Source organism: Eumetopias jubatus, unplaced genomic scaffold (genome assembly GCF_037043125.1).
Source record: "Eumetopias jubatus isolate StellerSeaLion01/CBP00866 unplaced genomic scaffold, mEumJub1_p1.0 scaffold_3, whole genome shotgun sequence".
Lineage (NCBI taxonomy): Eukaryota > Metazoa > Chordata > Mammalia > Carnivora > Otariidae > Eumetopias > Eumetopias jubatus.
Window position 1 is genome coordinate 29,469,044 of NW_028274809.1, and position 27,406 is coordinate 29,496,449.

General features: G+C 40.4%; 1 protein-coding gene across 2 annotated transcripts in view; it reads left to right on the forward strand.

The window, feature by feature from the left end:
* Positions 1-27,406, forward strand: part of KLF7 (KLF transcription factor 7) — a 91,080-nt gene that overhangs the window by 29,887 nt on the left and 33,787 nt on the right. Inside the window, exon 2 of one of the 2 annotated variants that reach the window (XM_028112202.2) lies at positions 13,174-13,807. In XM_028112202.2, coding sequence (XP_027968003.1) covers positions 13,174-13,807 — 634 coding nt within the window. The remainder of the gene's footprint in view (positions 1-13,173; positions 13,808-27,406) is intronic. The other variant, XM_028112203.2, reaches the window with a different exon arrangement.

Sequence of the window (27,406 nt, forward strand, 5' to 3'; positions counted from 1 at the left end):
AAGGAAGTAGAAGAAGAGAGGGAGACACTCTCTTAGGTGAGGAAATGGTTTTTACTTCCTACCCAGGTACATATTCCCAGGGTTGCCTTATAGCCTTTTATGAACCTAAATGTGCCTCTCAGTTGAGAATCCTGGATGTATCCCAGACAGTAAACATTTAAAGGTTTCTTTTCTCAAATGAAAAACACTGAGGAGACAAGTAAATATCACCTTTAGCTAGATCTTAAAATACTGATGTATCCTACAAGAAATGTTGGTAGTTAAATGCATACACATTGTTTCTGATGTTCTTTGTTCTAAGAAGGAAGAATTTTTGGCTTTCATCATACTCTTGTACTCCTGCCTGCCCAGGATTGTGATCGCTATTGACTTTTGACTGGCTTGTGTGGAAATTGCTCCATTCATTCATTCATTCATTCATTCGATAAGTGTTTGAGACAGGCTGTGATTCAGGGACTAGTCCATGTGTCTGAGGAGCCTCCATTCTGGTGAAGTGTATGTTTAGATGCTGGTGAGGCTGATATCCATGGGGAACCAGAGAATTGTTTCCAAAGTGTCCTGGCCAAGGATCACCTTCTTCTAGAGTCTCCAACCTTCTTCCTCTCACCACCCAACTGGGCAGCAGAGCCATGTGTTCGATCCTTTGAGCCTGTGCTGAGTGAGTCATTCTCACATTTGGTCTCTACTTTCCACTGTGATTTCACAGTAGCATAGAATTCCAGACTAGCAGGTTCCTTAGAAGTCCAGCCCATTTGCCTGGGAGAAGAGAAAACTGAACCCTCAGTGAGGCATGTCATCCAGCCAGAGTCCCCTGTTATATGCAATAGGTTTATTTTACTTTGGTAATTATTTGGTATTTTTTATTTTCCCTTTCTATGTCATTGTTACATTTGATTATATTTACTGTCTTCTTGAAAGTGCAGTGAAATAACACTAGCTAGGTAACAGCCACAACAGATATAGTGTGGGTTTCAGGTGCTGTTATAAGCACTTGACATATATCAAGTGATGGGACTCTCACACATTCCTGTGTGGCAGGTGAGGAAACTGAGGCACAGAGGGGTTAAGTAACTTGCCCAACAGGATGCAAGCTAGTAAGTAGTGTCACCTAATTCTGGGCCCAAGCAGTCTGGCTCCAGGGCCAACACACTTAACCCCCTGTCTTCTGCCTCTCCGTGTGCACAGGATACTCTCTTTCCTTACCTGGGGAGAGCATCACATTGGCACCTACACAGTCACCTTAAATATTTTGGGAAGTTGATTCTAAGTATCTCAAATTAAATAAATGTACAACCATCCATGGCAGGAAAAGTGGTTTAGGGCTTGGTTTCATTATATTTTTGGCTGCCATTTTACAGTCTGGGGAGTAGAGCAAATACCCCTCCTAGTGCTCCCACATCGTCTTTACCATTCCACAGTGGAAGTTCCTGAAAACTCTCTTGGATTTGAAAATATCCTCCATGATCACCAGCCACTGAATTGCATCTGCCACGAGGACCCCCATGGGATTTGAACCTGTTGTTTTTGGGAAATTCACACTTGCGGGGGGTGTGTGTGTGTGAGAGAGTGTGTGTGAAAGAGTATGTGGGAGAGACTACACGCACACACACGTCTGTACATTGTACATGTATGCAGCTGTGCTTTGAGGTAAAAGAAGCAGTCGTATGTATATTTTTATGGGGGATGGGGGTTTAGGGGGAAAGTATATTTAATTAATCCAACTGAGAAGAAGGATATAGCAATGTTCCAGAAGGGAGTCAATGAAATGAGTTTTGCTTTAAAAAAAAACCTCCCAGTAGCCTGAGTCAGCCTGCGCGAGTGATTTGGGAGAGGCAGGGGAGATGATGTAATGGGTTCGGCATGTTCCCATCTTGGCCACTCAGTGCAAAGGGGCCCGGGGAGTTTGGGGAGGGTGTGTGCATGTGTGTGCAAAGTTAACGGAGCTGGTGGGGGTTGAGTAAGAGTGGGTTGTAAAACAGGATTAATAACCCCTTGTCAGACCTTTCCCTGTTACTGTGTTTTTCAGTAATTTTGGTTTGAATGAAGGCTCTCTAGCCAATTAATGTTTATTTGTTTCCTTTGGCAAGACCCGTTGGGGGAAGGGATGAGATTGTGAGTTTAAAATTTTTGTTTTGTTTTTGCGTTTTGGAAGAAGAGGCAAGTAATGTGAGTTTGGGTTTTCAATGAAGGCTCCCCTACCCCCCCCACCCCCTTAAGAGGCAGGAGGCAAGACATGACCAGCTGGTGCCTTGAACTGACACAGGTGCAGAGGCTGTGGGGGGTGGGGAGCCAAGAATAATTACAGGTTTCTGAAGCATCAGGCCCTGCCTGACACAAGCGCTCATCGAGAAAACTGCTCTTTATGGAAAATTAATGGTGAAGCTGAAAAACTGTCAGGGCCATTGTTGTTCCTGGGAAGCCATCACTTTTCAGAGGGGAGGCCTTCTCCCAAGGCCTTGGGCTCTCAGGATTTGCAGGGATAGCGGGCCTCCCTTCCCAAGAAAGGACTGGTTGGCACTCTCATGTATGATGATAGGTTTTTCCTTTAGGAGCGCCTCTTCTGTATTTGTTTCTTTCTCAAACCTCATTGGCAGCCCACATCTAGGGCTTTGCTCCAGCATAGGATGATTTTTTCATTGATTCTTAAGGCATGAATTTCATTTCGTCCATGGAAGCGTAATGACCAAAGCGGGGGCATCTCATGAAACTTATTTTCAAGCTATAAAGTAAAAAATGGGGTTTCCTCCAGTGTGTGTCAAACCAAGTAGAGGCTCGGTGTGATAGCAGACCAAAGAATCTCATGTGATCCAGCTGTACAGGGGCAGTGGTGTCTTTTGACCACTCACAAGTTTGAATTTAGTTCTAGTCCAGCAGCCAAGTAATAGCGAGCTTAAGAAGAGCTGATGGAGGGTAGGTGCAGCAATTGTGGGTAGAGGCCAGCGTGACAGACTTGGAATTGGTATGCTGTAATAGGTAACATCTAGAGAAACAACCCTTAACCAAGGTAGGAAGCCATCTCAGGGCACGGGCCATCCTGTCCCTGTAGGACACTTAATTTTGAGGATCACAGATATCCTGAAGGAGGAAATGCTTTTCCAAGTTGTTGGAGGTGTGGGGCACCCCAGTGCCTTCCTTCAAGGAGCATGAGACCTGGGCCCCCCAGCTCTGCGAAGGTTCCATGACTGTGGAACTCACCTTAACATTTAATTTGGATTGGGGTTGTTTTGGGGATTTCTTTTATGCGCTGCAAGTAAGGAACCCTTGGAAGATGAAAGAGGTATATGAGGCTGATTATTTCAAAGACAGCACCCACTCCCAGGCCTTTCATCTTCTCTCCTTCCTCCCCTCCACCGTCTCCCCAAGGAAAAATATACAAACAAATATTTTCTTTGAACGTTAAAAATAGTTCAGAGAGGAGAGATGCTGAAGAGGTTTTGGTAGAAATTTCCCAACTTTCACGTTTGTTTAGAATTCAATTAATTTGCACAGCATTGTCTCTCAGAATTTACAAAGTACGAGAGGGAAATATTTAATTTGGTTTCATCTCCAGCAACCAGTTGATATGAGAAACAGAGGGAAGGAATGCGATCTGACGTCGGTTACAGTCCCGTGGTTATTTTGTGGAGTTCAGCAGTCCTGGCAATGATGTGTAATGCTGTTGCACCTCTGGGGTGTGCTATTGATGTGGGTTTGGGGTGTTTTTTTTTTTTTTTAGCTTGATAGCTAAAACATGTAGGAAGAGGTTCTCACTTATGTAATTACTTACCTGTATTTTCTAGACAAATTCTTTCCTAATCTCCCACCCTAATATTTCTTGGCAATGAAAGCCAAGAACAAGTGAGTATTTGTTTAAAAGGAATCATTTTTTGAGTCTTACACAATTGATTCTTGTCACTGGCTCTACACAGACTCTGCCATGAGTTAGTATTATATTCTTCTCCTCAAACCCACTTTGAAATGTTGAAACCCAGGAAGGTGGGTAATAAAGTTCAACTACTTGGTATCTGAGGTTCTCCCATGGGCTTAACTGAACTTATTAATCATAACCTTGGTGCTTCTTACCTCTCCTCTCACTCCTGAGAAAAATGGCACCAGAACTCTCTGACCGTGCTGTCTGCTTCCTTTCCCATCTTTCAACTCTGACCTAATTTTAAAAGACTAGATAGAAACATGTCAGAGCCATTGCATCATATCATCTTTAAAGGGAAAAAAAAAATCCCCAAATTCCCATAAAGACCAGTCTTTGCAATCCTAGAGAGTTGGTTTCAGGAGTCAGAGAAATAAAGATTTTGCTAAAAAGTGTGTGATACACATATCTAATAAGGAGTTAGAAAAAACTGAGTATTTTAGATCATTTTTAAAAGGAAGCTCAGATTTCCCTACTATCAGTAGCTTGTTTTGTGTCATTTTGTATTTCCATTCTGGGATGTGTGTGAAGATTTCAAAGTACAAAAAAATTATTAAGCTTTGGGCCAATCCCAGGAGAAAAGTAAGGGATTCATCTCCTTGTTTCTGTACTTCATGCTCTTTGGGGACGGTGGCACCATGGTTAATAGCATGTGACAAAACCACACATAATAAGTGTCAGGAAGGAGCTCCCATGGGCAGCCAAGTGCAGTCACCTGCGTGTGCAGTTACCTGGGTGAGCATCCTTTCTGGGAACTAGAGTTCACCCCTTCCTTGCTAGAAGCATCATCATCATCACCATCCTCACCATCATCTTTGTTGTCATCATCATCTTTATTAGTTCTAGGTCTGATCTCAGAAGAACATGACTGTGCAAGTTTTTATAATGTGGACAACTGTATTTCCTTTTATTTTTGCACTAATATTCTTTCCCCAATTTGCTTTATATCTTTACCATCTTAACTCTTGGATCTTTTAGGTGAATGAAATAGGTAGAATGATTGGGATTATGGGTAGCTGGCTAAAGGGACCACAGATGACTGATAATTGATTATAAACAAAGGTAGTAGTAGGTGGCATTTTATTTCATTGACTCTGTATTATTCCAGAAAAAAAAATCATTCACAAAATGCAATTTCTTTTCTCTTTATTGTTTTTGATTCACTAACTTGAGTATTTGTGGATCTAAAGATGCCAAGTAATTCATCATAATGACACAGTAATGAGTGATGGCAAAAATATTGGACCAATGGCTTTGTCTTATGTTCAAATTAAAAGACACAGAAATGAAAACAAGAACTTTCTATGTTTTAAACACTTGGTTTATAAAGGGATGGCATCAAGGAGACTAGAGTGTGCCCAACTGAACGTGGATGTAATTATGATGGTGGTTATGGATGGGGGTTGTGAGGCAATTGTAGCTCATTCTTTTGGAAAGTTCTAACTCTTGAAACTTTACACCACTTTAAACACTGAGGTATCTTTGCCATCTGAGGTAATAGAGGTAGAAGTTTTGTCCTAAAAGATTATTTTTATTGTTTGAGTACCCGTGTGGCGTAAGGAATATGATCATTCCTTTTAAGGAGATTGTAATTTTTAAAAATTAATTATATTTTTTCTTCTTATTGAGAAATAATTGGCATATATCACTGTGTAAGTCTAAGGCATACAGCATGATGATTTGACTTACATATATTGTGAAATGATTACCGCAATAAGTTCACCCAACATCCATCTTCTCATATAGATAAAAGAAAGAAAAACAAAGGAAAAAAAGTCCTTATGATGAGAATCTTTAGGATGTACTCTCTTAACAACTTTTTATTATCACACAGCAGTGTTAGCTGTAGTTATCATGTTGTACATTACATCCCTAGTTCTTATGTATCTTATAACTGGAAGTTTGTACCTTTTAACCACCTTCTCCGATATCCTCTCCCCGCACCCCTCCCCCACCTCTGGTAACAAGTTTGATCACTTTTTCTATGAGTTTTGTTTTTGTTTTTGTTTGTTTTTATATTCCACATATAAGTGTGATCATACAGTGTATTTCTTCCTCTGACTTATTTCACTAAGCATAATTCTTTCATGGTCCACCCATGTTGTCACAAATGGTAGGATTTCCTGTTTTTTAATGGCTAAATAATATTCCATTGTATATATATTCTACAACTTCTTTTCCATTCATCCAGTAATGGATTCTTAGGTTGTTTCCATATCTCAGCTATTGTAAATAATGCTGCTATGAACATGGGGGTGCAGATATCTTTTTGACTTAGTGTTTTTGTTTCCTTTGGATATATTCCCAGAAATGGAATTGTTGGATCATATGGTAGTTCTATTTTTAATTTTTTGAGGCTCCTCCATACTGTTTTTTTATAGTGGCTGTACCAATTTACAATCCACCAACAGTGCACAAGGGTTCCCTTTTCTCTGCATCCATGCCAGCATTTGTTATCTCTTGTCTCTTTGATGATGGCCATTCTAGAAGGAAACATAGGAATAAAACTCCTTGACATGGGTCTTGGTAGTGATTTTTTTGGATATGACACCTAAAGCAGAAGCAACAAAATTAAAAATAAACAAGTGGGACTACATCAAACTAGAAAGCAAAAGAAATCATCAACAAAGTGAAAAGAAAACTGGCGGAGTGGGGAAAATATATTTGCAAACCATGTATCTGATAAGGAGTTAATACCCCAGATACATAAAGAACTCCTGTAACTCAGTAGCAAGGAAACAAATGACCCAGTTAAAAAATGGGCAAAGGACCTGAATAGGTGAACAGGTACATGAAAAGATGCTCAACATCACTAGTCATTAGGAAAATGCAACTAAAACCACAAGGAGATTATAATCTTAATAAACCAGGCATACCACCGATCTATGGATTCATAGATTCATTTTGGAGATACTATTTAATTGTCCAGAATTGAGGAGGTGTGTCTTTCAACACTTGGCAGTCAGCATATTTTCTTAACTTCATTTTTTTTTTCTAGAGCAAGCTTCCTGAAGCAGATAGACTTTATGTTGAACTCTGAATGAAACAATGATTAGTGGGAGGGAAGATGAAAGATTGTGTGAAGCATATGAACACAAGGAAAAGTAGAGTGGAAAAATGGGTGAAGGAAACCCTTAGGGGAGGGTTGTGGGGGAAATGGCAAAAGTGACTAGAGATGTTTGCAGTCCTGAATGGCAAATTTCATCTAATTTATGAAGAGAGAAGGACAGGTTTAATGAAAACCACTTGGTAACCTTGGCATCATCATGCCCATATATGGCCAAATTTCTTACGTATTTCTTGATCCCATGAAAGTAACTACCTCTTGTCAACATTGGGGAGATTTGGGTGATCTTAATTTGTGCTACAAGACTTGGGTTATCCTGTTCTCTGTCAATTTCTGCCTCTGGAGCGTGTCACAGCAGTAGTAGGCATGGCAGTAATAGGTTTGGATTTTTTTCTTTTTTAACTAGGTCTTAGATTATCACTTTTATTTATTTTTTTATTTTTTAAAATTTTTTAAAAAGATTTTATTTATTTGTCAGAGAAGGAGACAGAGAGAGCACAAGAAGGGAGAGCAGCAGGCAGAGGGAGAAGCAGGCTCCCTGCTGAGCAAGGAGCCCGATGTGGGACTCAATCCCAGGACTCTGGGATCATGACCTGAGCCAAAGGCAAATGCTTAACCAACTGAGCCACCCAGGCATCCCAGATTATCACCTTTAATAAGAATGTTTCAACAAGTAATATGAATAAAATGGAGAGAGTATTAAAAAAGATTGTAGGATGATCATTTCAAAACCAATTTCAGGTGATATTTCTTAGGTAACTAGGAGAAGAAGCCACACTTTTCAAAGTTGAAATGTTGAAGAGTCTTCACAAAGCTCATTTGTACCCCACAAATAGTAAGAAAATCACTTTGCACTTGGGCACATTTCCTTCCCATTGCTAACTGTAATGGATTTTTGAGGGGGTGGAGGTTGATCCAGTGGCTCGTCTTAAGTTGTATTGTTAGGTCAGGTTGAGGGAAGCCTCATATCTCCAAGGTGAAGTATTGGCAAGGCATAAATTGACATCTGTGGACTCTTGAGTTGGAGTTTGCTGGCTAGAGTGTCATTGGGACAGAGTAAATCTCTGGTTCTGGTAGATAAACAAATATTTGAACTTGACATGCAAATCTACATTCTGGAGACACTCCTAGTTTTGCTAATGGTTGTTTCTTCTTCTTTTCTCTCTCTTAAAATTATTTGGACTTACAGAAAAGTTGCAAAAATTGTACATAGAGTTCCTGTGTACATGTTGCCCTGTTTCCCCTAACATTACGTGACCATAGTACAATGATCAGAACCAGGAAATTAATATTGATACAGTGCCATTAACAAATCTGTATACTTTATTTGAATTAAATTATTTTTCCCATCAATGTCTTTTTTCTCTTCAAAATCCATTGCATTTAGTTATCATATCTCTTTAGTCTCTTCCTATCTGGGACAGCTTCTCAGTCTCCTTTGTTCTTCCTGATCTTGATATATTTTTTAAAGATTTACTTATTTTTAGAGAGAGAGAGAGTGTGCACAAGTAGGAGGGGCAGAGGGAGAAGGAGAGAGAATCTCAAGCAAACTCCACACTGAGCATGGAGCCCAATGTAGGGCTCGATCTGATGACTCTGAGATCACGACTTGAGTGGAAACCAAGAGTGAGATGCTTAATTGACTGCACCACCCAGGCGCCCCCATGATCTTGATATTTTTAAAGAATGCTAGCCAGTTATTTTGTAGAATGGCCCTCCATTTGGATTGTTATGGTGTTTTCTCATGATGACATTGAGGTTATGTATTTTGGGCAGGATTGGTGTAGAATAATTTTGTGCCCTTTTCAGCCTTCATACCAGGGTACATGATATCAGTATGTCTTATTATAGGCACTGCTAACTTTGATCATATATTTAAAGTGGTGCATGCTAGGCTTCTCCACTATAAAATTATTGTTTTTGTCTTTGTAGTTAACTAATATCTTATTGAGAGTGATACTTTGAGCCTAGGCAAGTATCTTGTTTTTCATTATACTTTCATGTACTAATTTTAGCATACACTGGTGATTCTTGTCAGTGTCATTATTACTTTTTTGTTTGCCTAATGGTGATTTTCTATTTCCATCATCCCTTCTATGTTTATTAATTATAATTTTACTGTAAGGAGAGGCTAACCCTATCCATTTGTTTATTGATTCAACTATTTATTTATATCACTATGGATTTATAGATACTAATTTTATCCCATGTATTAAAATCCATCATCACTATTCATTTCTGTTGCTCATATTATCCAGATTTGGTCATTAAAAGCTCCTTCAAATTGGCCCCTGAGGTTTTTTTTGACATAGCTCTATCACTTTATGAACACTTCTTACCTTCTGGTACCACAAGATATTCTAGACTCATCTTTTATTTTCTTTGCTCCAGACTTTGAATCAACTATTTCTCCAAGGTGCCCTGGTTTCCCTTTATTGGATAATGATATTTAGAAACCAAGATTATATACTAGGTGTGCTCAGTGCTATTGGGATGTCTTTCTTGTAGACTCTCCCTAAAGACAGAGCTAGAAAATATATGTATACTCATTGACACATATACACATTTATTTCTATATATAACTCTGTGTGTATGTATTAATATCTATGAGTAAATACCTCAAATTTTAATTAAACGTTGTAGGCATTTCTTAAGGGAGTCCTTGTAATCATTAAAGAAAAACATTGGAGATAAGTGCACTCTTTGGCTTAGAAATAATCTAACATTAAAATTCTCTTCATTCTTGACATTTTAATGTCCAGCACTCCTGATGAGTTTCTGATTCACAAAATCTCTCCTCTAAGTAGAGTATTACAAGAAGTGGATTTCTCAAGACAAAAACCATTCCAAAATGATTTCAGAGGGCTATCCAGCGTATCCTGATGGGTACTCATGCCTCTCTAATTCTCAGATGGAATAAGAATGTCCTGTATTAGGGTTGCAAGTGGTAGCTGCTCTTAAGTGGTCCAGCATTTTAGTAGATGTGTCTCTATCTTTAGATCATTAGTCTGACCTGTGTGCTCCTGGGACTTAAACTAGGGCATACTGGGTAGGTTATTTTTTAACCTTCCCAGAAAAGTATGTAAATGTGTTTAGAATCTGTTTCCCAGAACTCTGAATATGAAGAGATCTGAGCTTCCTAACAATCACAACAATTTCTCAGTGGCTTTCAAATCTTTGAGCTAGAAAGTATATAAGAAGACATGACATACAAAAACTCTATCAAAAGACAGCGGTGACTAGGTTTGAAATAATCTTTGCGTGTGAGAAAGGGAACTGCCTCAAGGACAACTTATAACCTATGATTCAGCTGATTTTTACCTGAAACATATCTGTGTTTCAAAAGATCTGGTTCTGCCCTTTGGGCCAAAGCTAAAGAAGGATTATAGTTGTGTTCCAGAAGACATGTATTAGTGGTCATTTCTAAGATTGCTAGCCTCAGCATCATCCAGGATAGGGGGTCAGGAGATGGCTTTTGTGGAATGGAGGAGTTAAAATAATCAAAGTAGTAGTATAAAGTTGATTTTGTCTTTGCTTGATAGACATTGTGTACCTGGTGGGTGCCAGGCACTGTGCTTGGTAGGTGAGGGTTTTAGAAAGGAAGGGGAGCTTTAAGGGAGGTTTTAGGAGTAGGATCTCATAATTCAGAAGTGAAGTGAGTGGAACTAAGCCTGAGGGTTTCAATAACGGAGAGAAGTAAATGACAATTTCTAGCAATGAGATGGAAAAAGGAAAGGGAAAATTTTTGAGACAAGGAATTCAGAAAGGGGCAACTGAGGATAATGTAAATTTCTGACCTGAGAAGGTGGTAGTGTTGGTTTCAAACATAAAATGGTGGGAAGCTACTCAGCCAGAGCTATTATTTAATCAATACATAAAATAGAATCAAAACTGACTTTTCCAATAAGCTTCCCTTGATGAATGCTTCATATTATAGAGTGTAGACTTCATTGTCTGCTCATCCCCTAAGAACTTATCAACACACTTTATTGTATGTTATTTGGTATCACTTTGCTTTGTAAATTCATGTCATTTCTAGCTTGTAATTATTTATTCTGCACGTACATCACATGGATCTATTAATATCTTCTTCTTCCAACACACAGAAAACCTTGCACCTTGCTGTGAACACAGTAGTTGAACAAAAACATGTGATATGAATGTTGAATGAAGATTAGAATAATTCATTAGTTTATGCTATTAAAAGTCAAAAGTGAAACCAAAAGTTGATTCATAGTTAAAAATCTGGTTTTCTTATTCATAAATGTAGAGTTTTACCATAAGGCTGATTAAAAACCAGTCTTCTGGTAGCTAGACTTACTGTGGTGATCCTTTTGCCGTGTATACAAATATGGAATCATGTTGTATGCCTGAAATGAATAGAATGTTGTATGTCAATTATACCTCGATAAAAATAATAATAACAAAAAATAAACAGAAGACACAAGACAAATAAATATATAACCAGTGGGAGAATGTAAACAATAATTTAAAGATTTTGAAGGTCAAAGTATATAAGGTGGTGTTGAATACTTTGGCAAATAGGAAAGAAAACTTTGCAGGTAGCATTTGAGTTATTCAGAGAGCAGGAGTGGAGTGAGACAAGCAAGGTAGGAGGAGTTGGGCCCTCGGTATCATAAGGATACAGATGGGGTTTGGCAGCCATGAAGGGCAGGCTGGCCGAGAATACCAAGGGCAGTGACCATCAGTGGATTCTGATATAGAGGTTAAGTGCTAACCCTGGTAGGCAGCTAGAACCTTGTCAAAATAGTGAGCATGGAGTGGCTATCACATGCAGTCTAAGAAAAACAGGTAAAATGCTGACATATGAATATGGTAGAGAAGCACAATGTACATAAAATCTAGACAAACAGCTCTGAAACTCCATGGTTCTGTGATTCTGTATCTGGGAAAATGTAAACCCCATCGACAGTGCATCTCCTAATAGAGAAATTTATGGAAGAATAAATGGTATAAGAAAGAGAAGCAAAAACAATCTTTTGAAATGTCACCAAACTAAAATCCTTAACAGATACAACACAATGAGGTATATCATTAAAATATATTCTTAACAGAATAAAAGCCTAGGATCCAAACATTGGTTGAAATCAAAGATGCTCTACCAGGGAGGCAGTGAATTAGGAGCTAGTCTCATCTGAAATTTGCTATCAGTGTTTCTTTGTTGAAGCCCAGAAGCCAGAGCAAATTGAGCTGATGGTGCAAGTTAGCACCATGGTTTTACACAGGATTCCAGAAAAGTAGGATTCTTAAGTGAGGAGAACTTTTTGAGTATAAACTTAAATATCCACTTTTGCCATAAGAGCATTTCTACCATGTTACAAAGAGCACCATGGATGAAGATGTGTTGCAGCTCTGAACTTTTCCATTCTTTTTCTCTATTTCTTTACCAGGTGAAAGCTTTATGTTGGAATATATTGGGTCCTATCTTTAGCAAGTCGAATAGCTGTGTTTGAACTTATTTTTTATCGCACAGAGATGCTAAACCATTGTAATCGGACTTATGCCCCTTGCACAAAATAGGTAGCAATTGTATTTTGAATAACTTGCTGTAAACAAGAGGAGTTTTGTCTTGTATATCAAAGGTTTTGTAAGAGGCATTCTTCAGAACAGTATCCATTCCTGCTGGTTAGGGAATCCAAGGCAGGGCTTGCTGTTGGCTGATTGTGGCTGAGGTTACCTCGTAGTTGGGGCGGGCATGGTTTGTTCTTCCGAGCAAGTCAGAAAATGGACTGATTTTTGCAACTTGCTCAAGTCTATTTGAAAAATGAAGTTGGACTATGGGAAGTCTTGTTTTGGTATGAAAACTTTGTCTGATTCTATTTACTTCTTGCTTGCATGGGAACTCCTAGCAATGCTTGGAGCATCTCACCTGCTGACTTGGATTGTGGGGCAGGAGACCATTTTAATGTGGAATGTTCTCTGGGATCTTGATGGTATGAGATAGCCCTTCTGGGCCTCTAGTTCCACTTCATTAAACTTGCATGATGTGACCCTTATGAGCCTTTCAGAAGTATTCAGGGACTAAATAACAAGGTCAGACCTTTTACCAAGAGAATTTCAGATTCTAGCCACAAAACCATTCTATGTGTCTCTTCCTGCTCTGCCTGTTGACATGTGGCCTCATGGTGTTCTTTGCCTCTGATGGCTGTTTCTCTCCCTCCCTCCTTCCCCTCTGCAGACATGCCTTGAATTGGAACGCTACCTACAGACGGAGCCTAGGAGGATCTCGGAGACCTTCGGTGAGGACTTGGACTGTTTCCTCCATGCTTCTCCTCCCCCGTGCATTGAGGAGAGCTTCCGGCGCTTGGACCCGCTGCTGCTCCCTGTGGAAGCCACCATCTGCGAGAAGAGCTCGGCAGTGGACATTCTTCTCTCTCGGGACAAGTTGCTATCTGAGACCTGCCTCAGCCTCCAGCCAACCAGCTCTTCTCTAGACAGCTACACAGCCGTCAACCAGGCCCAGCTCAACGCAGTGACCTCATTAACGCCCCCATCGTCCCCTGAGCTCAGCCGCCATCTGGTCAAAACCTCACAGACTCTCTCAGCCGTGGATGGCACGGTGACGTTGAAACTGGTGGCCAAGAAGGCTGCACTCGGCTCGGTCAAAGTGGGAGGGGTGGCCACGGCAGCGGCGGCCGTGGCGGCAGCTGGGACAGTTAAGAGCGGACAGAGCGACAGTGAGCAAGGAGGGGTGGGGGCCGAGGCATGCCCCGAAAACAAGAAGAGGGTTCACCGCTGTCAGTTTAACGGGTGCCGGAAAGTTTATACAAAAAGCTCCCACCTAAAGGCCCACCAGAGGACTCACACAGGTAGTGGTACAAGTTGGCCGCACGTGGTTTCTTCTTCTTCTCCTTCCTCCCTTAGGCTCGCGGTGGGAAGGGCTCCCGTGTCCCCAGGAGTGGCATCATGCTGACTCAGAGGTGGCAGCCAGACGGGAGGGCCGGGGCGGGGCAGTAGAGTGCCGCACGTGTGACCTTGAGCTCTGCAGATGTCCCCGGCACAGGCCGTGGGCTTGTCGCTCGCTGGCTGTGCGATCCTTTCGGAGGCAAGGCCAACCACAGGCTAGAATCACACAGTTCCAAGGAGGCCTGAATGAGGCTCTGGAAGTGTGACTCACAGCCGTACACTGTACACGCGCTTGTCACCTTCCTGACACTTTTCATTGTTTTACGAGTGTAGCTCAGTGGTTTTGAGCAACACTGGAATCTGAGGAGGCACATTTGAAAGAATTCACAGTTAAACAAGGTAGTCGGGGTGTCCCTATTCACTCTTTTCCCAGCATCCCTGATTTTTCATCAAAGTCACCAACAGCAGGAGGGTTTCAGAGTTCATTAGATGTGATCATTCTATAATTAATTGGCATCTCCTCTTTTGCATTGTTCTCTGGCGCGTGCTTTATGGAGAGATGGCAGAATTGCTTTTTAATGAGCTTGTTACTGAGAAGTTGCTAAAGTGATTACATTGCTATGTGTGTGGGAAGGGCGAGTGGTAACCGACGGGGACTGTATATTTTACTCAAGACTTCTGCGGTGATTCCCAGGAATCATATTGATCTTTGGAGCAATGGGATTATTTGGAAGAGTGGGGTTTATAGAGAAAAGAGTGAGATTGGCATTTTCCTTGAAACTGGTCTTTGTCCTTTGCTTTGAGGTACTACAAGCTTAGGGCTGGTGTTTCTTCTTGGTGTTAGCCTCCTAGGAGAAATTACCGTCATTGGTGGTTTTTAAACGAGTCCTGGCTTTGTCGCCTGAATGGTTTTGCATACTACTTGCACAGTATAGCTGAATTAGGGAAAACTCTGAAAGTATAAGCAGCAGAGTAGGAGTGCAGTCCAGGAGAAATGGGTGATTGGACTTGAGCCAGGAGAAGTGGCTGGTGGGAGTTGGTTTTGGTCTTGAGGCTCATCTTCCTGGTGCTCTGTGGTGAGTTTCTGTCTGGGCTAAGCAAGGAAATGTGCAGTGCAAAACTCATCTGCTGGAAAATCAGAAAAACCTGGGTTCTGGTTCTAACTCTGCCACTGACTAGCTCTGTGACCTTGAGAGTGTCCCTTTACCTTACTGCCTCATTTTCCATATCCGTCAAACAGACTGACTTAAGATCCCTTTCGGCTCTAATGGTCTGGGGTGTGGGAGCATGAAATACTTTGTGTGATACAGAAGCACTTTCCTAAAGTAAGATTAATAATATGTGTCTAGAAGAAGTCACCATTCTGAACCTCAGAGTCAGTCCCATGCATGGGAGGACGAGAACACACTGCTTTCATGCTACACAGGACTTAGGCAGATACTCCAATTCTGCACTTAACTTCCTATGTAGCTCTTGCTTGGTTCATGGGAAGGTCTCCTAACATGACTTTTGAACCCTGTGGCTCAAGTGCAGAGTCCCAGCTAGGGTTTCCCAAGAGTCTGAGTGCTCCACCCCACAGACACGAAGGCTAAGATTTCCTGCTCAAGTCAGCTTTTTTTTTTTTCCTTTCTGATATTGTCCTGAAGGTCATTTTTTATTTATATTTCTTTCTTTCTCAAGTCAATGAGTAAAGTCATGACAAGACATTGCAGTGCTCCCAGGCTTTGATGGTGACTCACTTCCCGTTCTCCCCAGGAAACCAGAGAAAGCGGAATGGAGCAAGAATGTTGAGCTTTGTTGGGGGCGTGGAAGTCATGATTATGGACACATTTCTGAATTACTGACACGAAGACAGGCTACATCCTGTCTAGTAGGAAGACTGGACAGCTCTGGGGAAGCAAGATTCTTTTTTTTAAGGGGGAGTCCAGAGCATTTTTCTTCTTTTTCCTATCCCCTTCTCCCAACTGATGTGTCAGAAGGAGACCTCTTTAGGAGTGATGCCTTATTTGGTGCTTTGTTTTTTGGGCATGGTCTACTCAGAGTGATTATCAAGGTGGAGCTCATTATGTTCCCCAGCACCTGCAACCACTTGCCTTATGGTGGACTGATGTGGAAAGACTCCTCCCCATGGGGAATTTACTCAAGGAGGCACCCTGCAGTATTGAAAGGCAGTGTTGCAGAGTGGTTGAGAGTGGGGGCTTTGTAGTAGGTGGACTTCGGTCTGAGTTCTGGCTCTACTCCTTCTTAGATTTGTGACCTGGTTAAGTGATTTATCTTCCCTGAGTCTCAGCTTAGTCATTTGTAAAATATAGGGATAATTTTATCTATATCCTAGATTGTTTTGAAGCCTAAATGAATCAATATATGTAAAATACTTGGCAGATTTGTAAGAGCTCACCGAAGATAGTAGTGGAGTTGGTTTGTAGTTATTAGAATGGATATTGATATTGATTAGTGATGACTGTGTGAAAAAACAGCTCTATGTAAGCTAGAAATAAGGCAGTTAGCCAAAGTTAAATACCCTCAAAAAGCGAGAAGCTTTTTCCTCCCTCTTTGTGGGGGTTATGATGCTCAGGGACACCAGTTGTGGAGAGTGCATCTGGACGTGCAGGCATTGGCTTATTGAAGGTGGCAGCACTGTAGAGCTTGGCTTTCCTAAGACAATACAGAAAGCAATCACCTTGCATCCTCCAGAAGCATTTTGCCTGTAAAACCTTGCTCAGAGATAAGGATGGAAGGAAGATTTGGTGCTATAAGAAAGAGAAGCAGGAGGGGAGCTAGAGGTGAGGGTGGAGGATGGGGAGAGGGAATATGAATTAATTTGGATTAAATGGATGAGAATCAGAAGTATTTATTTGGAATTGGTGTGAATGGGGCACATGGGGAACTGAAAACAAAGGTGATAATTTATGTGGTGTGGATGAACTAAGAATAATGAAAAAAGCATGAAGGATGGAATCAAATTAAGTATAAACATATAAAGGCAATGGACTAGTAAAAGCTTGAGGGCAAAGGTATATGGCGGTGGGAATTCTGGTTGGGGGAGTGGCTAATATAAGTGAGTGGAGGGGCAGAGCTGCCCACCAAATGTTGAGATGGAGTTTAAAAAATGGGCTCTGGTTGGATCCAGGCAAGTTATTTTAACACTGGGCTCACTTTAATTCAGTGGAAATATTTCTTTATCTTTCAGTTGGGGGAGTGTTTGGGGCCAGGAAAAAAAAAAAAAAGAAGAAGAAGAAGATGAGAAAACCATCGGGTAAAAAGAGGGAAAATATTGGCATTCTTTTCTCTAGAGTCATATATATGCTCTATCTCTTCTATATGGTAATATGTTGAAAAGGAGACACAGTTGCAAAAATGAAATAAAATAAAATGTGTGGGTCTCCCTCTATGCATAAGAAAGACAATACATCCTTGGTAACATGGATTTGCTTGCACTGAAGAATTTTTAAAATGTTATTCATTTAATCTTTATATAGACAGAATTTACTGAGCTGGAAAAGATATGCCTTTTTTTTTTTTTTTTTTTTTTTCCTCCTTCTGTGGCTGTTCTTTTGAGGATGCTGAATCCTTCAAACTTTTTGCCCTGGAGGATGTTAGGCAATGAGGTGATTTTTTTTTTTTTTTTTTTTTAAGGTAGCAGATGTTCAAGTTGGTAGCTAGGGCACAAATACTGTTTGCCCAAGGAGGTGAAGTTGGGGATGGGGGAACCGAGGGAGGGGGGAGATGAGGCAGGGACTGGGACAAAGGGAATATTGTGAAGCCACAAGATCTTAGTGAAAGGAAGCATAGAAAAATGGACATATGGTTTATTCATTGCGAAGAGCACTTAGTGCTGGCATGTGCGTAAAAATGTCCTTTAGCAGCCAAACCATTACAGACCTTTCTCTCCCACTCTGTTTTCTGGTCTTTGTGTAACATTATTTTTCTTGCCCAATAATTCAATCATTATGATCACAGGTTTATTCATCTTCTTGGAGTCAGCTAAATAATCCTTATATTTTGATACAAAGGAAATCTTCACTTTCAATTTAAAAAATCACTTTACTATGCTTGTGTTCAGCAAAAGTCAATTTATTGAAATGTTAGTAGTTTCTACACAAAAAGAGAAAGAAAGAAGTGTTTTCTACATTTCTTCTTGATCACTTCTAAGGAAGAAAAAAAGCCTGTGACTGAAATGGCACTTTGTGTTTAATTGAGCCGACTTTTCTAATATGGAAATTCATATAAAAGCATGTCCACGTTTATACTTTTCAGAGTGAGTCGTGTTGATAAAGTCAGGACAAAGGCCAGCAATGAAATCTTTGGTAGTTGGTCACCAAGGAGGGAGAAAAGAGGCCATGTTCTCACATGTCCTACTTGGAGGAGTCTTTTCTATGGACGGGGTTGTTTTAGCGTAGTCCATGGGTGTGGGTAAGGACATTCTGGATTTTGCATCAACGAATGTAAAGGGATGCTTTTTAGGTGGAAAGATTACACAAGTGTGCAATTTGCTTAACAGTTTATGTCTGCTGTGGGGCAGGTCTTGAGGTGGCACCATTTTTAAGTTTAACTCAGATTTAGGGAAATAGTTTGTTTTCAAATGAAAAGGTAGCTAAAAATATTATAAATAAAAAGATGAGTGTCATGTTTAAAAGGCAAGTAGAAGTGTTTATTTTATACACATAATGAAAGTTCTTTAAAGTTTGAAATATAATTTATTTATTCAACAAAGATGAAGCAGTTGCTACGTGCTAGGCATTGTTCTAAGTCTTTTACAAATATTAACCTTTTTAATCTAATGACGTAGGTAGTATTCTTATTTTATAGTTATGAAGGAATGAGGCCCAGAGAGGTCAATAACTTGCCCAATGTCACACAGCTTCTAGGTGGCTGGGCCAGGATTCAAACCAAACAGTATTGCTCAAGTCTGAGCTCTTAACTTCTATGCTAACGAACAAGGGGAGAAGAAATCAAGTAGATATTCTCTTAATAACTCATTATTAAGAGGAAATGAGAAACATAGTTTAAATACAAATGGACAATGAAAACCTCTTTGAGTGTCTTCTAAATAGAATAAAGTTGGGAGGGTCCTTAAACATACTGCCTCATCAAATGACTAACAACCAGAACAAGGAAATTACAAAGGGATGGTCTTCCGTTTCTAGGCCCATTATTGTTACGGTTATAGTTATTGTTATTATGGTCATTACTATTAAACCATTTTTTACCTTAGGACTAAAGAGAGAGTTTCTTGTAACAGTCCCAATTCACTCATTAAAATGACAAATGCTAATACTCCATCCCTATGAAATTAGGGCAAGCATTATCACATATGGGGGAAACTGAGAACCAGCAGTGTAAAAATGCCTTCTTAAGCCCAAGTTCTATGACCTGCCGTGGCAGAATGAAAATTTGACCCAGGACTCCTGTCCCTTGGGCTTGCATCCTATTCGATAGGTGATCATCTTATTCACTTTGTTTGTTCTGTCAGTCATTCCCCAAAATACGTATAGATGTCAGGTGCTGTGCCACTGAGTAAGCAGTCCCTGGGAAAGGGACAGCCCTTCCAAGAAAGAGTGCAAAGGGAGACAGAGTGCTGAATGAGAGTAGGGGCGCCTATCAGAGGTCAGAAGCAGCAGCAAGGACGATTTAGAAAAAGTTGCTTTTCTCTTTTTGGACAGGGTGTTTATTCATGCTATTCATCGTTTCAAATGATGCCAATGTGATAATACACTAATTTATATAAATAGAAGACCTAATTCAAGGTCAGGCGTATCAGCAGGATAAAATTAAATACCTCAGTCTGGAACTGTAGGGGGCCCATCGACCACTTTCAACCTCCTCAGCCCCATAGATAAGAATTCTTTGAATTTATACAATAGCAACTGAAATAGGGCAATTTTAAGGCATTAAAGGGCCTTTAATATGCTGAGACACATGGCTGCTAATGAAGTTTATCCATGTGTTGAGGCAGAAACTCATTAAAGCTCTATTATGGGATGGAAGCTAGAATAAGGGTTAACTGTTCAGTTCACAAGGTGGAGAGAGTTTAATAGAAGGGTGTGATAGTTTGGATTTAGCATATTCAAGAGCTTAAGGGAAAGAGTTTGAAAAGAACGGGTGTGAATGAGATGACGGAAAACAATTGACGGGATAATTTTATGATTCAAGAAATTCTTAGAGCTTCACCACATGATAATTTAGCAATATGCTAGCTCTTAACATTTATGAAGATAAATTTCAGTAAACATATATTGGATGGAATGGTGTAAACTCAGCATATACACAGCAAGCACATTTATTTTATTATTATAATATGGTAATAAATGAAGGCTTCATGGGATGCCTATTCCAGATGTCCTTTTAATGGATAATTGGTAGTCATGAAGTAAATAAACATGTTAAAATGAGAATGGAAGGGAAAGAAAAAGAAAAAAGCATGAAATTAATAAGTATTTCATCATAAACAATATTTCTCGAACCCCCATTACACTACACACTGTTCCTTTCCCCATCTCCGAGGACCTTGCTTTTTGATGCAAAAACCTGAAAATGGTTTTATAAAGTCACTATATTTGGGATCTGGTCTGAAAAGAGAAGAGAGCATGGATTGGGGTGGGAAGTAGGAATGAGGGAAGAGAAAAGAGGAATCTCATTTCAGAAAAGGCAGTGGAAGTAATAGAATTTTATAAATTCTAAGATTTAAAGGTTAGGTCAGCTTTGCTTGATGGAGAAGAGAAAAAGAAGGTCATGAGTAGTCTGTGCAAATGAACGAGTAACATTGGGAAGGCCAAGTGTGAACTTAAAATAACTGTTCTCTTTAATAAATAGATAATGTACAGAAGCTGTTTCTATTATAATAAGAATGTTAATGACCATGATGATCATGGTTATCCTGTACATATTATACTGGGGAGATTAAGTGGAGCTTTGTAAAGAGTATCTAAGTGATATTAGAAGAATTAGCTGGGGGTAGACAATACTTATGTCTTATGTCTCTTGAAGTTAAAACAATAGTGGAGTGATTCTGTTTGAATCAGACAACAAAGGAGTTTAAGAAGGTCGTATGTAATAAAAAAACAAAACAAAACAGTTTTTAAACTGGAATAATCCTTTTAAAAAGCTTAGTTAAAAATATAAGGAGAGATGAAAATATATTTGTAAAATGAGGGTCTTTCTTTGAAAAATAGCCAGTTTGAGTTTCGTAGAAATTATAGTTGAAATCTTGAAAATGGATCAAGAGAATGCAGACGTTTCATATAAAGAGGTTAGTTCCGATAAGAAAATGGAACTCTTTGGGAATCCAGCCTACTGTGGGCATATATGTAGTGGGACGCAAAGCTCTGGCAGGTGACTCAGGTATTCAATGGTGAGAGGCTGGCTCTTTCCGACCAGGCAATTTCTATTTGTCCCCACCCTGATGGAGGTGAACTGGATGGCCCTGGGCAAACCTATTTCCCAAAATCTCAGTTCTTTCTTCATGCCCCACCTAAGTATCTTACACCTGATGCTTGCCTGCACTGAGTCACTTCCTGCCTTTGAAGCCTTCCTTTATTACCTTTCCTTACAGTCAGAATGAAATTCCTTATTGTTATTATTTTTTTAATCTTCGATTATGGGAGGCTGTGAGTGGAATTTCAGGAATCTTCCAGCAAGTAGGGAGGGAAGGTGGGGCGGGTTGGAAGCGGGGGCAGCATTTCCCACCTTGACTTCCTCCCCTTCCTTCTTCTGCTACTGGATCTTCTACATTTTCTGAGAGTAACTTCTTTTCAACCATTTTTAAAAGTCATATATTGATATGACAGTTATTAAGCTAAATGTTAGTAGAAGGAAGATCGTTTAAAGTAATCAAGAGTTAGTGACATTTTATTGTGCTGGTTATTTGGCCAACCAGTGACAGAGTTCTTCCCCATTCCTGTGGTGTCTCCATGTTTGGTTGCCAATGTTAGAATCTGACTAGCTTATGTAATGGAGGTCAAACCACTTAAATTATTTAAGAGTGTCTGCAGTGAGAAAAAGCTTTTCATGGTTTGTCCCATATTTCTGTTCACCTTTCCTTCTCCTTCACCATCTGTGCTTATTGAAGTAAGAGAGTCAGGGACTGACCCAGGACTGGACCCCAGAAGCTTTTAAGGATGGAAGACCCCATTACTAGTTCCTTACAGAGCATAGGTCCAGCTTTGTCCTGAACTAGGCCTAGTTGGCAGATCCTGCCCCCGACACCCCTGGACCCGGCTACTGCCTTTTTTTTTTTTTTTGGATCCTGCATCTTTTCCTTTCTTCCCTTCAAAAGTTACCTGCATTCAGGTTAGATCCCCTTTATTTTGTTTGCAAAATAAAATGCATTTATAATTTAAAACTCATTTTATGTTGTAAACCACTCATCTGGTGTCATAAAACATAGAGTTAGGCTTCTTTTGTTATTTCTGCCTTCAGAATGCATCCTCTTTTCATAACTATAATTGACATTTAATTTATGGAATTCAGTAAAGTAAAACTGTTATGCATATTGTTTTCAGTCAAACAAGGTACAGTTTTTTAAAATCCCAACTTTGTTGTGATAGGATAGTTTCAACTGTTTCACTAGGTTAGCTAAAGTTGGTAGAAGCCATCATTCCTTTTATTTTAGGGAAGGAAGCCAGAAACCCTTCAGTTGAGAAAGTCCTCTCCCTTCATGGTAGATTATTGCTCAGTTAAGTGTGTTATGGTATATAATGTCTTCCTCTGGAGCCCTTGCTATTTTCATATCAGGGAATATTTTGTAAGAAGGACTATAAATTGTTCCACAATTGAAGGCACTTTTAAGTGAGAGAAGTTCTAGGAGTCTAATGGATGCCCTAAAAAAAAAAATGTAGAATTATATAATCTATGCCCTGATGAATAGAACCCATGAAAAAGCTTGACTGGTACATATTCTAGTATCCAAGAGCAGCAAGATGCAGTAGGATTATCTGAGAATAGTTGTGCGGTAGTCGTTTTTAAGAGTTTTCTGTCTTCATTTTGTGTGTTCATGTGGTTTAATGTCACCTCACTGGAATTCATTACTGGGATTATGAATTTACCATGTTTGATCCCCTTACTGTGGGCCACATACACTCTTTACCTGTACTCAAGTTCTCTTGTAGAAAGGAAATAATGATTGCTCATACTGAATTCTCAATTGGTCATGAACTTGTTGAAACTAGTATTGGTATTTTTAAAAGAACAACAAAAGATACATCTCCCTTCTCTGATATAGGTAATAAGACATTTTATGTTCCTAGCATTAGGAGAGAGTGTCAGAAAATCAATATGAATAAATTCAAGTACACAGAGGATTCAGCCTCTTCGGAAACGTAGCGTATGGCAAAATGACAGTATGCATTATTAAATATTTTTTTGCTTCACCCACATGTAAATATTAGCATATAGAAAAGGTACCATAGGCTACTTACAAATTTAGGCAGAAGGCGATTTGCTGGCTTTTTTGTTTTTTTCATTCTTTGTTGTTGTTGTTGTTTAGTGTCTCAAGGCTTACAGCTAATCTAAATTTGAAACTAAATACTGTCATTATGGAAGATTTTTTTCTGAGTTCTTCCAATTTCTCTGGGGACAAAATAATGGCCGCTCGAAGCAGTGGAGAAACAGTAATTAGGGCAAATAGTAATACTGTGCATGATTGAGGAAAATGTGAGGAAGGGAGGGAGAAAACGCAACAGACAGACTTGTACAGCCTGTTACTAGGAAACCACATCAGCATTAAATACAGTGTGCTAATTGGCTATCCTGTTTCTGCCTGGGTACCAGCCTGGGCCTGCTACACAGCTGTTTCTGCTCTTTCCGGTTGCTAGGTAACTGCATCATTTCCCCCCCCCCCCTTTGTATTCTGGAGGCTAATTGGCTACTTCTGCTCCTGGTGTTGCTGCTGGGTACCAGTCTGGGCCTGCTGCTCTGCTGTTTTCCAAAGGGATTTAGAGGGGGGAGGGGAGGAAAAAGGAAAAGGAAGATATGCTGGCAATTAATGGAGCATAAGTGCAAATTCTACACAATGTCTGGCACCTGCGTCCCCTCATCCTGCTTTCTCAACTAAATCCTTTAGCTATGAAAACACATTCGAATCTTGGAGTCTTTCTTTTCTCTGCATACCTTTTGAATGTAACTTCAAAGAAATAAGACATTTGAAGATTACTTAAATGATGGATTTAGTCTTCTTAAGAAAGAACTGGCAAATTGTTACACATTTATATTTGCTACCGGCACTAATAGTATTTGCACAAACATTAAAATTACTAACGTAATAACAAAGCAGCATCTTTAACATCTTAAAGGCAGTGCCACTTTATCTCTTAAATGGAACAGATTCTTTTGTAGCCATTCTTCTTGATATCATACAGAGTACAAAGTAAGAAATAAAATGGACCAAAAGCAATTATTGGGTTTTGCCAACTGTTTTATTTATTAAGAAGGAGTAAAAGGAGACTTCTAGATCCATGACTTTTCATTATGGATGTCATTCCTTTGATATGCACAAGAAATGTCTCAGATGCTTTTTGGTGGTACATGGCTTTACCCAGAAGTAATGCATGTTTTGCACACCTTGTTTTCTTTCCTTATAGCAAATGAACAAATGTGGTACAAAATCAATCTAAAATCAGTTTTGTGATTTTAAAAGAAGTGTAATTGCTTTCTATCTATTGTATCTCCTATTTAAGTAGAGGTTTCCATTTCTCACTGGAAATGTGGGGAGGAGAATTCTTCAGAAGTGAAGTGATGCTTCACGGAGGTTTCACTTTAAATGGTTGAAAAGGGGTATGCAAATTGAGGCCCCTTGAAGAGGCAACTTCATTGCCCTGCAGAGGAGCTATTTTATTGAGAAAACTCTGAGCACGTTGTGCGACTGTGCTCAGAAATAGTTAGCAAAGGCAATTCTTATTTGACGCTAATGGCTGGTACTGGTTCTCCATACTAATGAGATCTACCACCCCCTATCGAAAGTGAAGCTTGGAGAGTTCTATTCAGAGCAACAAGCCCTGCCACTATCAGACCAGATCAGGCTTCATGGAATCATTTCTGCGTAAAGTATCCTTAAAATAGGTAGGAGACCTCAAACTAGGCTAAGATGATGGAGAGAATATTGTACTGTCCCAGAGACCTTAAACCAGCTAACCAGTAGTAGCTTTCCAAATGCAAAAGAAAACCTTATCGTCAGAGGATAATGACAGAGCTGGCAAAATATTATTTCTGCTACCAGTTATTAATCACTCAGAAGTACTTCCTAAGTACTTACTTACTAAGTCCTAAGAAGGACTAGCCATTTGATTATGGGAGCCATCAGATGTCAGAACATTCCTTCATCGCTTGACAGGTTTTATATTCTGACTTTGGGAGGGGGTGGTTTTGATTTTTTGAGCCTTTAGTCTTTGTTGACGGTGGATTGTCAGAATAACTTTCCATGTGTGTGTATTATGGATTGTCCCTAGTCGACCGAAGCAGGATCTGGAGTGAAAAGTCCAGAGATGTTCAGGTGTCTTTTCCACCACTCTTCACCCATCCACTGGGTGTGGTTACATATCTGCACTCTGGTTCTGGTAAGACCTGAGAAACAGGGGTTTTTGAAGGCTAAAGTAGTCATGGATAACCCCAGCCATGAATGAACACCAGTACCCACTTCTGAACCTCCTCTCTTCCTGCTCCTCTAGGTGGGCTATCTTTTATTCTTTGGATGAAAGCAATCATGGGAATGCAGGCATGAGGAAAGGAGGCATTCCACCTAGCTGCTTCAACCTTTCGATTCGCCTCTGTCACATTCTTGGCTAATTCTCATCCCCACGTAATACTGCTGCCTCTTATATGAGGTAAATCCATTGACATACCTGGAAAAGAGGAATCTGATGGCTTCTGTCTGCCCGGCAGGGCTGTTGCTAACCCACATCATGCCTTTGTGTGAATCAGAAACAGGTGCCCCTTCTGTGGGGCAGGTGCACCCCTGTGCTCGAGGGGTGGAGCTGGAGTCAGCCCTCAGCCCTTCAGCTGGGCACCCAGTGCTCATGCCCTCCCATGGCTGCCTGCTCACCGTGGGAGCTGAGCCACTCCAGCAGGCCTTCCCTGACCCTTCAAGAACTTGTGAGGCTAATGACGTGCCAGCAGGGACATGAAAGTTGCGTGAATGTTTAAGGGGGGGTCCTGGGGCCTCCTCTCAGTGGCTAAAGGACCATTATATGTGAGAGCAAACCTTTTAGCCCAGCCATTCTCCCCAATGTGAGATCATTAGTTGCCTAATGCAGTGATTCTCAGCTTGGGCTGATTTTGCCCCTCAGGGGATGTTTGGCAATGTCTGGAGACAGTTTTGGTTGTCCATCTTGGAGGGGGATGTTGCTGCTGGCATCTGGTAAATGGAGGTCAGGGATGCTGCTGAATATCCTCTAGTGCATAGGACAGCCCCCCCCACCCAAAGAATCATCACACCCTGAATGTCAGTGGTGCCAAGGTTGGGAAACTCTGGCTTCACACAACCTTAGCTGTCCTTTGCTGCTTCTCTTTGTGTTACTTTGCACCACATGCAAAATACTTCCTCATCCTTTTAAGAGCACCCACCAGGTCTTGGTCCCCTTTTATGATCTTTTAAACGTTGACTAAGTATAAATATTGTATAATTTATTATTTTCGTCAGAACTTAGATGTGCTGGTCTCCCCCCCCTTATGACATAAGGGAAATCTCTCCACCTCTGCTAGATGCTTAGCTTTCTAGATTCCACATTTGTGATTGGAACTCTTCACAAGCAACATACCCCTTGCCCCCCTCCCCTTTGCTGAAGGCTCCTGACCTGTAATAATTTGAGATTTTGCTGAGGCAGGGATTTGAATCACATGAGCTGCCAGGCTGGTGTGTGAGAGGGAGGCTTTTCGCCAAGTGGGCTTAGCTGACCGGGCACTAATGATCATATTCTACCTGTCCTCTGACATACAGCAGCTTCACTGAATCACAACAGTTGTTTCCTCATTATCAAAAAGAAGGTTGACTGTTGGTGCAGAAGTAAGTGTTTTCAGTCAGAAAAGAGAACTTTTCTTAGGAAAACCGCATTGCATTCGGATGCGCTCCTGCAGCACCTTTCCTATTGTTCATGATTCCGGTTCACACCAACACCACGTGGAAAGTACTGTGAAGCAGTCTGAGTTCTCAGGGGGAAAGGTGCTATCGGAGGTAAAGAGATTTAAATGGCATTATCTAATGGACACATACTTTATGCTTACATTTTGTCAGGAGATGTGAATTATGCATTGGCCCTTTCAGCCACATTCACATGCATAGAAAATAATATTGTCAGATGTGTCATCCCCAGATACAGTGGACAATATGCTATTATAATTGTATGGCATTGTTCTTGCTGTTTGGAGATAATACTGCTGACATTATTCCTCTCATCCATGTGAATGTGGCTGTAGGGAGTACGTGACATCTGTGTCTTTCACACGGATTAGCTTATCCCTTGCCTCTTGGAGGGATTGCGCTTAGCGAGCTGGTCTCCTGGGGTCATGGTAAGTGCCATGTTTTGGATCACAGTTGTTATCGGACCTTAGTTTTAGGCCCAGTGGGCAATTAGGAA